General features: G+C 49.1%; 1 protein-coding gene across 1 annotated transcript; it reads left to right on the plus strand.

Annotated features, from left to right (window-relative positions):
* Nucleotides 1-2,178: 2,178 nt before the first annotated feature.
* Nucleotides 2,179-8,884, plus strand: metrnla (meteorin like, glial cell differentiation regulator a). The gene is made up of 4 exons (XM_077010131.1): nt 2,179-2,506; nt 4,484-4,875; nt 7,775-7,834; nt 7,956-8,884. Exons 1-4 carry the CDS (start codon nt 2,409-2,411, stop codon nt 8,267-8,269), a joined length of 864 nt encoding a protein of 287 aa, XP_076866246.1. The 5' UTR covers nt 2,179-2,408; the 3' UTR covers nt 8,270-8,884.
* The last annotated feature ends 6,824 nt before the right edge of the window (nt 8,885-15,708 follow it).

The following is a 15,708-nucleotide window of genomic DNA, read 5'->3' on the forward strand; positions in this document are numbered from 1 at the left end:
CAACAACATGATTCAGTAGTGATTGCAGTGTGGACCAACACAGCTGCCATACAGAGCCGTGCTGGGTCACTCAACTAAACGTCTGAAACAGACCTGTCTCTGTGGTCACCATGGCAATTATGATCATGCAGCAAGCATAAAAGAAACCCTACGGTAACCCCACGTGACCTTTAAAACACCGTAACACACTGGAGCTAATCTGCGACACTGATTTCGTCCGCTTCCCTGTACAAGTTGGCAAAACACAAAAAGAAAAACACGCAGAAATCCTCGTGTGTGAGGCCGTAGAGAGCTGCTTGTGGTCGTCTGTCCTGTTTGTCAGTCCATATTTCTTTTCTTCTGACAGGAGCTGAACTGATAAACACACACACACACCGCTGCTGAATTACAGGCGGACGTTAAATAAATAAAGCGTTTGTAAGCGTATTTTCCTGAAGGCATGTGCGTGAAAGCCACGTTAATATCTGCTTTCAATCACTGTAGACCTCGGGACCAAAAGATTAATTCTGTTTAGCTGTAACAGAGTGTTTCTTTCGGACTAACGTCACTCAAACAGGTACATACAAAAGCAGAGCGAGAGACACAGACACCACTGACCCCAGGCGTGTTGTTACGTGTAGCACTTGTCAGGCCGAGCAGGCCAAGCGTGAGGCGATATCAACACAAACATCACCACACTCACTTCTCCTGAACACACACACACACACCACTGCAGTCACTTCTCCGGAACACATAAACACACACTAACTCGCAGCGTCATGTTTTATGAAACTGCTTCGAAGTAACTGTTTTACGCAGCTCAGGTTTCTCCTGTCTAACGGGTTTCTTCTACCTGCATGTAGAGTTTAGCAGAAAAAAAGTGAAAAACAACCTAAATCTTTTATTTATTTATTATCATTATTAAATCATACACTACCGAGAGGCAGTGAGTGAAACACAGTCGTTTGGGAAGGTGGCAGTTAAAATATGGACGAACATCTGGACCCTGACTGTGTTTCTGAGCTCTTCTGCTCGGGCCTCTGTTGTTAATAAAGGAGAAAGATGCTTGCTTTAAGACCTGCTGGAGTTAGGACCTGCTGATGTTAGGACCTGCTGGTGTTGGGACCTACTGGTGTTAGGACCTGCTGGTGTAAAGACCTGCTGGTGTTAGGACCTGCTGGTGTTGGGACCTGCTGGTGTTGGGACCTGCTGATGTTAGGACCTGCTGGTGTTGGGACCTGCTGGAGTTAGGACCTGCTGGAGTTAGGACCTGCTGATGTTAGGACCTGCTGGTGTTGGGACCTGCTGGTGTTGGGACCTGCTGGTGTTAGGACCTGCTGATGTTAGGACCTGCTGGTGTTAGGACCTGCTGGTGTTAAGACCTGCTGGTGTTAGGACCTGCTGGTGTTGGGACCTGCTGGTGTTGGGACCTGCTGGTGTTAGGACCTGCTGGTGTTGGGACCTGCTGGTGTTGGGACCTGCTGGTGTTGGGACCTGCTGGTGTTGGGACCTGCTGGTGTTGGGACCTGCTGGTGTTAGGACCTGCTGGTGTTAGGACCAGGACACGGAACACGTGGGCTCAGCTGCAGCTCATGATGCAAACATCACTCTACACACGTACGTGCCATTGCGTGCACACCCCCACAAACTGTAGGTGCAATAATAGGTTATGACCTTTTGGGTAGTGTGACAGTTGCAGTAGGTTTTAGCAAGACCTTGCAAGTCCCTTGGACCAGCGCCAGAAGAGGTGTGTCATACCTTACAGGACGTCAGTGGAACCCCCTCAAGGTGAAGTTATACACTGTCTCAGCAATCTTTGTACAACAACTGAGCAAGAATCTTCAAAAATCTAAACTAATTTAAATCGCATGTAAAAAAAAATGAACGCAATGATGTACAATAAAATATAGGGCTACCTATTGCAGGCTGAGCAGCATAATGAAATTGAGTGTGAACCTAATTAATGTACAGTTGAACCCGGTTGAAGCCCTTCTACACTGAGGTCTTAAAACACTTTTCTATTAAAGGCGAACTATAAAGATAACAGTTTAATAAAACAGTAATAAAACTATAGTCCTGGACGAGGGACTGTTGTTTTCAGCCCAGCACGCATTGCGCATGCGCGCTTCGTCAGGCAGTGGAGGGAGACGGAGGAGGAGGAGGAGGAGGCGGAGGTAGAAGAGGAGGGGGGGGGCAGTGACGAGCGGCGCAGTACGAGCAGAGAAGTTACTGAACTCTCCAAGAAGGCGAGAAGTGTGTAGGCAGCGCACTGCTTCTGGACATGGAGTGAGACCTCAGGACGCTCCTATCTGCGCCCAACCAGAACCGACACGGACCGGGGACACCATGTAGCGGGACCGTCCACGCTGGACTCCTCTACTCGGGACCAAATCGGTAGACGAACCCATCGAACGGGCGGCGAGACAAACATGGTCTCACGGTGCTTGGCGCACTGCTTCTCCGTGCTGGTGTGGTGTCGGATGGCGCTGACCCAGTACTCCAGCGACCAGTGCAGTTGGAGGGGCAGGTACCGGTCCGGCTCTCTTCTCCGGGTCATTATGTCCTGGTCTTTAGAGGACCAGTTTGTCCACTACTGAACTTGGCTCAAGATTCGGCTATGCTGAAGCATTTGTCTCTGAAAGTACTTTTTAAAATGTTTGTATAGAAAAGCACGTTATTACCAATAACCGCTACTGTAATAATAATACTGAAAATGACCACAGCTTGCAATGATAATAACAATAATAATATTGTTATTATTATTAAAGTTCATTTGAAAATAGTACATTTCCAAGTTCTCGTGTAAAATAAATGGTTTCTGCTGTAATTCCTCTAACATCCTGCCTTCGACGACTGTAATTTAGCGACCGACTGAAACGGATACGGTTTCTGTCCGACTTGATGTGTAATTTCGCCAAGTCCAAGCGAAATGTCTCACTCAAGGTCTGCTTTCGGTTCATAGCGGGGGAAACTAACTTATGAAAAAGAACTGGCATAGTAGGTGCTGTATAATACTTGATCCATTTGTTATATGTTTAAGATTTGGTCCATGAATTTGATTGTTCTTTGTCAGAAATAGAATAGTTTTGTGGGATGTGTAGATATGCACGTTTGTGTGTCAAATTAAGAGACTGTGATGTGGTTAAGAGCAGGCCTCAGTAGCAGACCTGGGGGAGTTTGAATGGGCCGTTTGTATATCTATTTTTGTATCTATTTTACGTCAGATATCAACCAATAAGTCTGTGATTTAATTGTGAGATGGATGAATAAATGGCTTTTTTGTAAGTTCAGGGATGCTAGGTGTATAATTCTGACCCACTGGTATTGGTCTTCCCCGTTCTAATTGTGTCACCAAGTTTCTCAGCCCACATTCCCTTTGGTATTTTCCTTAGTAATTTCTAATAGTCAGCACCATTAAAAAAAAAAATCATAACAACTAACCAAAATGATTTTACTCGCCATGTTAAAAGCCCAGCAGGGCGGGAGTGTGTGTGCATCAGAGTTCAGAGCTGAGGCGGTAATCTGGTGGTGATTAGTCAGGCCTTAAGCCGGTCTCTCATTACAGCACCCAGCACTGATGTGACTGTCTTAATTAAAGAGCAGCTCCTCCAGCTCTCTGGTTGCGTGGACATGCGTGTGGTTCCCGCCGGTCGCCTGCGTTTGGGGAAGAGCCTGGCTGGCTGCGTGGGGCCCTCACCCATAGCCTGGGTTTTTTTTATTTTATTTTTCCCAGCATTCCCGGGATGAGATGGGATGGGATGGTGGGGGGGGGGGGGCCCTGGAGTTTGGGCTACAGTCCTGTGGAGCGCACCGGGGGGGGCGGTGACGGAGGGGGGGGGAGACGCCAGCCAGGACAGGCAGCTTCCAGGCCCTTTGAGGAGCTGAAAGCCAGGGGAGGGCTCGGTGCGTGACCCGCATTAGCACTTGCATGGCGCGGCCCTGGCTACAGTCGCAGAGCTGTCCCGGGCCGCCGGGCCTCGTGCGTCCCCGCCGTTCATTCACTTCGGGTTTCAGAGATGCAGCCCAAGGCAGAGCGCCAGGTGTGAATCACGCCAGGGCGCTGGAGGGGAAGGGGGCGTGGCTAAACGAAGCGTGTGCGGGATGTTTATGCTTTTGGGGGGTTTCATGTTAACTGCATTCTTTGGGGTCGTCAGGCCTGAAGGTGGGACTGGCTCTCTGTGATTGGCCAGGAGCTTTGATGCTTCACTTTCATACTTGAACCTTAAGTTGTAGTTGTGAGTTTTCACGCTACCATAAGTGTTGCTCTGTTCCCCCTAAAACAACTTTACTGATTTTGGTTTTTCAGCACTACAAAAAATGTTTGTTTCCTCTGCTTGCTTTGTAGCCCATTATCTCTAAGAACATTTGAAGTCAAATTCTCACACTCAAACTTTTACATTACACAGATTTGCATTCCAGCTTCTTTCTTTCTTGATTAATATTCCCCCTCCAACTTCCACCTGATTCGATCATCCCTGACCCCCCCCCTGTTTTTCTTCCACAGTGGTCTGACCCACGAGGGCCACACCCAGGACGTGGAGCAGGTGTACCTGCGCTGCTCTCAGGGCTCTCTGGAGTGGCTCTACCCCACGGGGGCCATCATCGTCAACCTGCGGCCCAACACGGCCCCCACCACCGCCTCCGCACACCTGGCCGTGTGTCTCAAGCCCTCGCCGGAGTCCAGCGGCACGCGTATCTACCTGGACCGGCTGGGCGAGCTGCGTCTGCTGCTGCGTGAGCACGAGCAGGCCGAGGGCCGCGTGCACTGCTTCGGCATCCAGGAGGGGGCGCTCTTCATCGAGGCCGTGCCCCAGATGGACATCAGCCGCAAGATCACCGCCTTCCAGTACGAGCTGGTCCGCCACAGGCCGGGCGCGGACCTCCATTCGCTGGCTGGTACGAGGGAGAGCCATTTTGTTTGAGGGGTGGGGGGGGTTAAGTCTTCCAGAACATTCTGTATGAGTTTGTATTCCCTTCGTACGACGCTTTTTTAGCAGACTGATGCTATGGTTCTGTCATTTTTATGTTTTTGAAATAACAGTTTTTATTTTTGACCACATGTGCATGGAAAATGTATATTGCCTCACTTAGTACCCGATATTGTTACCTCAGAAAACATCCAGAAACATCCGGACAATGTCAGGGTTCAAACTCCACAGCCAGGACACTATGACACGTGTTCACTGTTGGCTGGTCAGCCGATGTGCTGCTTGTTTTCCCTAATGGTTCCCATGTGGGTCAGGGTCCCGCACCCACCACGTACGTCAGTGTCCCGCAGTGACTACTTTGGATGCCCCCCAGTTCTAGATGGGACGGCGGGGCCCCACTGGCCGCCCCATGGTGCCTCTCCAAACGGAGCTGTTTTTGTCCCCCCCCCCCACCACACGCCTGCCAAAATCACGCCGCTCCTAGCGCCTTGATTGCCCAGCGTTTGTGGGGCATCGCCGTCCGGGGCTCGTGCTGACCCTCAGGCAGCAGGCCGTCCAGGCACAGAGGTGTGGTGGTGCGGAGGAAGGGTGTTTGGACACTGGGCGCCCCCACGCGGCTTTTCCGCCCCCGTCGTGGTGAGGCTGGTGCGTCTAGGGGCGTGGAGACATAGCCACACTAGTGCGTGGCACAAGGGTTACCAAGAGTGAGGGGATTGTTGTTGTAACGAGAACTTTGATTGCTGTCTTCATCTGCACCGTTAGCAGTTCATCCCTGTTGGAACTGTTTTGTTCCAGTTAAAGGCGGGGGGGGGGGGGCGGGATGGGCCGAGCTGCACTCTTCTCCCTGGATTTAGCTGGACTCCAGAACTCCAGCTTGAATTCAGGTGTGGAAAGAGATCCGGTTTCCTCCCTCTAGTTGTGCTGTTTTCTTTCGTCACCTCGCAAGCACCAACCTGCTGTGCTGGGAGCTCCCCATCGTCAGAGAATGTGCCCACACCAGATGGAAGAAGACATTTCATCTTCATTCCTTCTTTTCTCTCTCTCTCTCTCTCCCTCCCACATACACTCTCTCTCACTCCCTCTCTCTCTCTCTCTCTCTACCTCCCCCTCTCTCTCTCTCTCTCTTTTTCCCTCTCCCTCTCCTCTGAAGTGGTCAGGATGCAAGTGGACTGGGGGTTCTGTGGCCTTCCCCTGTCCGGGCGGAATGTGACCGTCTCCAGATGTGGCTGTGTGTGAAGTGGTCCGACTGGCGGCTCTACTGAGTCAGACAGCACCGGGACGCCGGCCCAGTCCGGCTCGCCAAACACCCCAGAAACACGCGGAACACGGCCGACCCGGCCCTTCAGGCCCGCGTTCTGACGGATCGGGACTCCGGCCGCCCCGGATCAAAGCCGAGAGGTCTCCGACCCTGTAACCGAGGGCCGGCCGCAGCTGTTGCTTAGCACACGCCTGGACGACCTCTGACCCCGCCTGTGGTGTGTCACGCCATGGCTTGCAACAGCAGCTGACCTTTGACCTGCTCTTTACACCAGCCTGCCTCCGGCACAGAGGAGCCTCACCCAAAATAACCCAGAGTCCCGTCGGCTAAGGCCAAGGGTCATGCGCTCTCCGATGAATTGGAGGGAGCTGCTCCGAGCTAATTCCTCTGATCACACTCTGGCAGAACAGAAGGCACTGTTCACATTAGTCCCCTCCCCTTTCTCCTCCCCTTTCTCCTCCCCTTCCGACCTGCATACCCAGTCTCTGCACTCGCCATCCTGAACATATTATGCCACCTCGTGGCCCCTCCCCCCTCCTGTTGTTAACATTTGCCCACCTGCACAAACATCCTGCTCAGGATCGGAGTGCTCAGCTCACATGCAGACAGCTGCTGCCCCGCCCCCAGCCCCGCCCCCAGCCCCGCCCTCCGAGCCCACAATCGCATGAGCGTGCATCGCAAGTCGCCGCCTGCACAGCTCACCGCGGTTGGCTGGGTATCGTTTGAAACGGACCCACAGGCCGGGCTCTTGATGTGGGTTAGGGGCACCGGTGACTGACACACTCACTGGCCAATGTGGAACATGTCTGTGGATTATTGTAGGCGGTGCTGCTCAAATATCATCAGAGGGTCATTGGTTCAGCCTCTGGAGGCGGAGACCTTGTGCTCCCGGTGCCACGCCCACACACTGACCCTAACCGTAGCTCCTCAGTGATTGGCTGGAGAAGGGAGGGCTGAAGGGCTCGGCGAATGGGAGTGGCGTGAGCCCCAGAGCTGCAGTGCACCTGGAAGTGTTTTGGCTTCTTTCAGAAGGACGGAGTAACCACTCGGGAACTGACCCTGGCTTAGGTTACACTGATCAGATGTGAAGTCTCGCACTAATGCTTTTGGGTGGGGCGGGAGGGGTGTGGCCTGGTCATGTGATTGGTTTTGAGGCACCGCTGCACGATACACATGCAGATTCTTTAGGCATTCAGCAGAGTTTTGGGCTGTTTTTGCTTGAGTCACCTGGTTCCCATTTGCCATAGTGAGTGTGTGTGTGTGTGTGTGTGTGTGTGTGTGTGTGTGTGTGGGGTGGACCCGTGCTTGCAGCACACAGCCTGGTGTAACTGGTGATTTACTAACGCGTTGAGCAGTGAATCATTGCAGGCAGGAGATCCAGTGTGATCTCATCCCCAAATAAAAAAACAAGCTGTGTGAAACCCAGCGTTGCCTGCACATTGCACAACCTACAAGGCCGTGGATGTTGTCCCAGGCCCTTTACTAGGGGAAAAACCTGATCTCTTTGTTGAGAGAATGGGGTAGTGCACTGTGTTTATCAGGGTGTTGTATTTCTGATTCTGATCTCTCTATCTCTCTCTCCCCTCCCTCTCTCTCTCCTCCTCTGCAGCACCCTGCCAGCCCTGTACAGATGCCGAGTTGCTTCTAGCTGTCTGTACTAATGACTTTGGTGAGCACCTTTCTGATATGATTCTTTTCTGTACTGGTTAGGTCTGTGTGACTTCATGGTCTTTGACGTCTGTGTCCTGTGGTTTGTGTTGGTGTCTAACTGCCTGACCGTGTCTCTGCAGTGGCGCGCGGCCGTATTTTGGGGGTGGAGCAGAGAGAGGAGGAGACGTCGGTTGGCGTGTCGCTGAGTCACCTCTACAGGCAGAAGAGCCAGGTGTTCGTGTGGGGCGGTGTGCGGGCCAGGCGCTGGGCGGGGCACATCCACCTGCCCCGCCAGTGTGGCGTGCGGCCGGGCGAGGGGGACTTTCTCTTCACGGGCACCGTGCGCTTCGGGGAGGCCTGGCTCTCCTGCGGCCCGCGCTACAGAGACTTCCTGAGGGTGTACCAGGAGGCCCAGAGCCAGGGAACCAACCCCTGCCACATCAACACAGACTGAGAGAAGCAGCTTCATCTGAAGGAACTGGACCCAGGCTGGAATTTCCCCTCTCCCTCCCCTCTCCCTCTCTCTCCCTCTCCCTCTCTCTCTCTCTCGTAGACTGACAGACTTGACCCCCAGAATCTTTTCACCTTTTCCCTTTGTTGTGTTGAGCAACAGCCCCTTGAGTTCTTCGTCACCGTCCTGCCCCGCCCCCTCTCCATCCTGCCCCGCCCCCTCACTGCCCTAGCTCCTCCCTCCCGTCTTGCCAAGTCTTAAATCTGACGTTCTTGCATTTGAATCTGACGTTCTTGCATTTGAAGGCCTTAAACTTTAATGGTCAATGTAGCATATCTTCGCGTTTAAATGTGTAAAGATGTGAAAGAGCATCGTACAATGGAAGACCCAAAATGCTTTTGTAAAAAGCTTGTTTGTACAGTTTTTGCAGTTGTTTCTTATGACAGAAATGTATTGAAGAAAAAACCCTGCTTTTATTTTAATTGTATTTTTTTCAGGACATTTTAAAGGGCGATTCTTGCCCATTCTGGAACGTTCAGGATGTTGAATCGCTAGTATGTTGTTGTTGTTGTTGTTTTTTTTTTTCCCTTCAGAGATTAAACTTTTTTCTCTGTGGAATTAATGTGTTCCATCCTGTAAACTGACACCTTCATACAGTGTCGTATTTTTATATACACTGCGCACGCTTATGCACATTTCCAGAGTTGGTGGTGGTGCGATTACCGCCAAGCTGTGCGTGTTTGAGGTCTGGCTTCATGCTAACAGAACCGAGCCCTCACATTCTCATTCTGTCATTCACCAGCACTGCAGTGAGTGTAATTAAAGGAGCCTAAATTTTACCCCTCACAGATGATCACTGTGCAGTTAAAGTTCAGTTCCAATATTTTGGGGCCTAGTGTATCCTTATACCTGCTAACACCCCCACGTTCTATGATTCTTGGAGATTGAGTGCCTTTTTTTCCTTGTCTCTGTGAACTCAGAGGCAGCCATCTGGCAGATGCTGTTGGATTAAGCCTCACTCCAGGCTTATGGCAAAAAGCTGACAGTCACGCTGCTAGAATGAAGCCAAGTGTCGGTAGGGAATGTTACCGTAGCGTTTGGTCATTTTCAGTCCAATATGCAGCTCACTCGTCCCAGCCGGTGTCTTCAGAGGGAGGAGAAGGGAGGGAGAGCCTGCTGGGATCTGATGAATGGTAGAATGATATTAACCATCCGTCCATATTGTGTTTTATTGCTCGTCTGTCATTACTGGGAGTGATCAGTGTAGTCGGGTCCTCCTGGTGACTGAATGTGGAAGAATTGTCTTCGCCGGAGTGAACGCAGAGTAAAAGAGTGAGACGCGGTTCAGAAGGGTCCGGATGGCGGCCCCCACGCCTTTGGCAAGGACGCGTCGCAGCTGTAGCGTTCGTGCAGAAACTCCTGGTGATGGAGCTTTTCCAGGACGTGTGGAGGTTCAGCCCAGCTGCCCCACCGTCATACATGTGGTGGTGGGTTCATTCGTTTAGGGCTATGAAATGGAACCAGCAGGAAAGGATGGATTCAGTCTTAACTCCTGTCCCACTGAAGCGACTTTCCATGACTTCACTCATAGTCTGGTCTCATCTGCGGGTTTAGTCGGACAAAATCTGCCAGTCTTGCACCGTTTCTCACTGTGTTTAAGCACAGCACCAGCTCCAGTCTACCACCCCAGCTGGAGGCTCACACTGTTTTAATTAAGCAGATGCATGTATGAGGATTTATGCAGCTTTTAGCAATACCTGCAATACAACTTTCCCTTCAATTCTCTCAGTAAAAATGTGTTCATTGATTTCTCTGACAGATCAATAAGGTGCTCTTGGCACTGGCTTGAATATCCCTGATTGGTTTCTGATTGGGTAATGTTCTTTGTGTAGTTTAACAGACTACGTAAAAGCCCAAGAAGCTTTAATAAGATCCAGGAGGTAAAATTTTGATATGAATTTGCTTTACTACTTCATGAATTTATGGATGTTAAAGGTTACTAATATTCAGCTGGTCTGTACAGACTAGTATATTACCTATAAGTAACGAAGTTAAGGAAGATAAAACATTGTGTTGAGGTTGTGGTTGAACTGTTTATCCTTGAAAGCATAAATACAGCGTGTGTAGACTTGCTATATAGCTTTTTTTGTTGTTGTGCTCGTGGTTTATAATTTTAGGCATACAATACATTTACTTTCTGAGCTAGTTCCGTTTTTTAAGTGAGGATTGAAAGTGCTCGAGTTCCCATTTCATCTGACAGGACACACATGTTTCTAATCACGGGCCTCGTGTTTCTGATGAAGCAGCATTCTCGCCGAAAAGTTCCGTCATTATTTAATCAAGTCCACAGCACAGAACAGGCTCCGTTATGCAGCACTGTGCTCGGTCCTCTCCCCCTGCCGCGGTGCGTGGGTCGCCGGCGGGGCCCGGTCCATATGAAACGCATTAGGGCTGTTTGGAGAACGGTGCGCGAGAGTCATCACTCACGGGGCGCATTCCTCGCGGCGGGTTGCCGTGGTGCCCGGGGAGGCGCTCGCGCACTCGAGGTCAGAGAGAAAGGGCCCTTTGTGTGCGCGCGGGCTCGGTGTGCGCGCGGGGCAGCGCGAGAGAGCACGCCGTCAGCCTCGTGCAGAGCGCTTGGCGTTCAGCAGGAAGGCAAAATGGAAAGTTTATGAATTTATGGATATTTGTGGTGTACCGTTAGGAGAAATAATAGTAGTCTATTATATCTGCTAATAAAAGCGCGCTCCTTCAGGTGGTCAGGTCACGTGGTTTGTAAAGTCTTTGCCAAAGCGGTTGCCTTGAAATTAGTAAGTCGAGGCCGAGTGCAAGGTGACGCTTTTCAACCTTCCTCCCCCTTTCTGTTCGGTCGGAAACGCGCCCATAATGTCGCTCAGTGAGTCGCCACAGACAGACAATTGCTTTTGCAGACTGACCCGGGAGCCCGTTGGAAGAGGCTGGGTGCCAGCAGAAATACGGCACTTCGGCAACCACTCACTGGGAAATGCAAACAGAGTTCCTATGGAAACGGTGCAGCCCAGCAAAACTCTGAGTGCCGGGGCGCGCGAGGGGTGGAGGAGGGTGGGGGTGGGGTGGGGTGGGTCGTAAGTGTGTCTGTCAGTTTACACTGGCTCTGAACTGTCTGAATGCACACTCTGTCTGCCTCGACCTCAAACCAAAATATTTTTAAAATCCCGAATAATGCTGATTGCAGAGCCCAGAGGTACATGGGTTATTAATATTATATGCAGCATATTTGAAGTTATAGGGCTTTGCAGCCTCTGATATTTCTAAAAGTTGCAATAACAACTTACTTCGAAACTCGAAGTCCAGGCATTTGTAAACAGTGCTTAGTGAATAATCGTTAATGTAGATTCTTGCTCGAACATTACTGTCTTGGGAAATACTGCATGCCTGAGCGGCAAACAGAAGAGTCAGCCCAGCCGCGCGGATATGTGCAGCGTACGTTTCAGCCAGTCTGGAGGCCATGACACCCTCTGACTCTAGCTTTATCGCCCTTCAACGCTTGTGCGAGTGTGGCCCGGGGCAGCTGAGAACAGACAGGGATGTGGTCAGAGCAAACAGACTTTCCTGGACCCTGGTACTATAATCACAACGAGTGATTTGTCTCAGACGCCGTCCATGTGCACATCAAACCGTAGGATTTATGAAAGCACTTCAAAGGAGTGGAGGGACTGTTCGACGCAGACCGTCCCTGGGACGGGTCGGATAAACACGGGCGGCTGGGGTCTCTGCAAGGGCTGCAGATCGCACAGTCAGGCTAGCAGGAAGAGAGGAGGAGAGAGAGAGAAGAGAGAGAGAGAAATGATGGAGTGATCAGAGGCAGAGAGGGCTGTGGGCCTGCGACATTTCTCCAACAAGGGAAATGGAAGAATGTCTGGAATGTGTTGACTTCACACACACACACACACACCGCCCCGTAGTCCCTTGGCCCGGAATGGAGAGACTCAATAGTGCCTCTGTGGCGTCTGCACGTGCCTGAGTCTCCAGTGCCCGCCCTCCGCACGACACCCACCCACTGCCGTGTGCAGAAAACACAACAGCTCAGCCCACGGCGGCTCGCACACAGCTCTCGTCGAGGTTCGACCCGCCTCGTTTGAGTCTCCCGTATGTGAGGCACCAGGTTCGATCACCGTAGGATCAAAAATAGAGAAAGGAGGACCTGACGGATGAATGAGGTCAGAAAAAGACATCTGTTGAGTTGGTGCAAATTATTACAAATACACTATTACAGGAAGACCAAACCATTTCCAAAGAATGTACTAATATATTTAATCTTAAAAAATGATAATGCTCTAAAAATAAGGTTTAGAATTAAAGGCCTTGGCTTAAAGTGACAAAGCTGGATGATAAAATGCTCTGTAATGACTAAGGTGGTGAAATTCAAGAGGGCTCATCATAAATCATATGAGATTTTACCACCATAACATTATGCGGGAAAAATATAAATGATCCTTTGCTGTTTTCTTAATAAAGTTTAAACTATATATAGTGATCGAGTGTTAGGAAGAAAATGAGCCATGACGATTAGACTAATGATTACAAGATGGATCTGAAACAGCAACCGAATCTGAAAGCCCAAAATCCCTCAATCAAAAATGGATGGAAATTGATGCACAAAGCCAACCACGAAAAAGAAGGATATTCTGAGCGTGTTGCCATGGCTACAGCAGGAACAAGAGGCACAAAGAGGTGTGGGGTCAAGAAGCTTCATGACCCCAGGGGATCCAGAAATGCAACACCATACTTCATCTCCCCTCCCCTCCTCTCTCCTCCCCTCCTCTCTCCGAGAGGCCAGCAAGGAAGCTGAAAGGCAGGAGCAGGCCTGTACAGTACTGGACGTCTCTGAGCAGGTCTGGACGTCTCTGAGCAGGTGAGACCACTGCTGTGGGAATCTCAGGGATCAGCAGGATGGTTCTTTACGGTGTGGCAAAGCGGACTCAGTCCAGAGCAGAGAGTTCTGATATTGAAATGGTTGTCTTCTGGATTACCACAGCGTATCTTATCAGCACTATGAGTTGGTCATATCAAGAGGTATGAAGATATTTTGAATATAACTCAAATATCCTATGGCCAACCCAGAAATGAGAATTATAATTCAGTAGTAGACCATTCACAGCCCAAGATGAGAATCAGGCCAAAGCCAGTACACCTCAAACGGACATCGGTGCCTCTGCAAGTAACAAGATTGTGTGTTCTTGACTTGGTGACATTTAGGTTACTTAAATAGTTACGTGCCAGTTGTGATTAAAGTGAGTGAGGGATCTTTGTGTGTCATGTCTCCACATGTTTATGTTAGCAGTTGTTTCCTTCCCTTATGAAACCAAACCTTGAACATTCAGCCCTCTTCAACGACCATCCCATTTACAACATGTTTTTTATTAGCTAAGATTTTGGAAGTTCTTACACGTTGCTCTTAATAAGGTGGGACTAACATGCATTGAATATTTCAGTTTGGTTTCCGGAAGCATCTCCATATAGCATCAACACTGCCTGGAGTGATCACTCACTGCCTGGTGTGATTCTCATTTAGTATTGCTCAATTTAAGTACAACATGGACTATGATGTTTCACTGAGCAGACGTGGTAAGGTTTAAATAGGGAAGCCCTTGTCTGATCCTGCAGCTGCTGCCTGTTTCTTAAACTCGAGAGTTTTTGGAGTATGGAAATTGGTGTTCCTCAAGGTTCTGTTTTAGAGCCCTTGTTATTCCTCTTCTACATCTCACCCTGGACATTTAATTTGCAAACATGAACTTTTTACACTGACAGTGTTTCATTGAAATGTAAAGTGCACTATAAATAAAATGGATTATTATTATTATTATTATTATTACAGTGTTACACATTGAATTTGTTTCCACAGGTACAGACATGGAAGTATGAATGGCAGATTTTAAGAGCAGATATCTTGGCCATGGATACATATCTACACATCATATCTATAGCCTACATATCTACACATCATATTCTCCATCTTCTGATCATATTTTGCACAGCTGTGACTCGTGACGAGTCCTTCCTATAAGAATTGTAACCCGGGATGTCTCACTAAACTTGCAGTCAGTCCTTTAAATCATCTAATTCTTTGCTACTTGTTTTTTGACAATTAATTATCTTGATGATTAGTATTCAACATCTTTGAGAGCAGCAGATTAAACAAAAAACACATTCATAAAGCAAAGACAAAGGAAGGAACATTTTCATTCACGTGAGTCTGGATTCTTCAATCTATCTGACTTTCGCTTCTAGACAGAGTGTAAATGAATGGCTCTCTCAAGTCAATATCATAAAGGCATGGCGCCATAATTCTCACGAGAACAACCTCATGAGTTTGTTTGTGAATTACAAAGATGGCTCCTCCACAGCCCCTCGGTTCCTCTTCGTGTCAAGTTCCTTTGCATGTGGGCTACTGATTTATTTTCTACTGATTTGTCACGCACATCAATATACACCAAACCAACACAAGCTTATAAATTAACAAATGACATCAATACAAGGAAGTGGTGCCAGCCGTAGTCCACTGAGGACATTTCTGCTAAAGTCTGATAAGATATCAGATCAAGACCTTCGCCCAAAATCTTTGTCTTGTGTAGTTAAATATGAGAATGAATGGGTTGGTCCGATTGTCTGTTGGTCTAACGGGGAACCGTTCTCTGAGGCCAGAACCTCGGCCCTCTGAACAAATCAGTTGTTACACTGCTTTTGTTCTGGCTTCTATTTCTGTTTTCATTGAGTGTGTCAAATGGCTGTCAGCTCACACGACTACATTAAACCTCATCAGGAAGGTGTACAAGTTCAGCAAACACACACACACACACACACACACACACACACACACATTGGGGAGTCGGGGTGTCTTGAGACTAAGCAGTCATACCCAACGACCTTCTTAGCACCCCGAAACATCCCCAGGTTTTGGCCTGAGAAGAGGGATGTTGAACAAACACTCGGCCAATAGATCCTCTGTTTACCTCCCCCACCCCCACACACAAAAACTGGCACTGCCATGTCACTAGGCCCCATGGCAACTGGGGACTATGTCACCGGGGCGACTACTTTCTCATGATGTCATGAATTCATTATCCTCTCATAATACCAGGGCAGCCAACTTCCAAATCGTTTTGTCCCCGAACGAGGATGCAGTGTCTCACAGAGTTGAACACAGTACTGTTGCCACTCAATATCTAACAAATCTCTTTAAAAGAGCTTCATGAACCAAGCTACCTGCAAAAAGAGATTCCGTTGTATGTAGAGAATACCCCATGTGCACCGCATGCTTTATACACTTGTGTTTCCATATTTTTTTGGTTATGTAAAAACAATCTCAGAACTTTTATCTTTAAGAAGAACTTTTATATTTAGGAAGATTGAAAGTATCATAAGATTCAAAGAGGATAAAGGCTTTTTTTTTATTTGCCTGT

This window comes from Brachyhypopomus gauderio, chromosome 6, assembly GCF_052324685.1.
Source record: "Brachyhypopomus gauderio isolate BG-103 chromosome 6, BGAUD_0.2, whole genome shotgun sequence".
Taxonomy (NCBI): domain Eukaryota; kingdom Metazoa; phylum Chordata; class Actinopteri; order Gymnotiformes; family Hypopomidae; genus Brachyhypopomus; species Brachyhypopomus gauderio.

Excerpts from the sequence above, each read along its gene's own strand:
- metrnla (XM_077010131.1), top strand. The coding sequence starts at position 2,409 with ATGGTCTCACGGTGCTTGGCGCACTGCTTCTCCGTGCTGGTGTGGTGT. Across the intron at positions 2,507-4,483 it reads CAGTGCAGTTGGAGGGGCAG|TGGTCTGACCCACGAGGGCC; the intron begins GTACCGGTCCGG and ends TTTCTTCCACAG. Across the intron at positions 4,876-7,774 it reads GGACCTCCATTCGCTGGCTG|CACCCTGCCAGCCCTGTACA; the intron begins GTACGAGGGAGA and ends CCTCCTCTGCAG.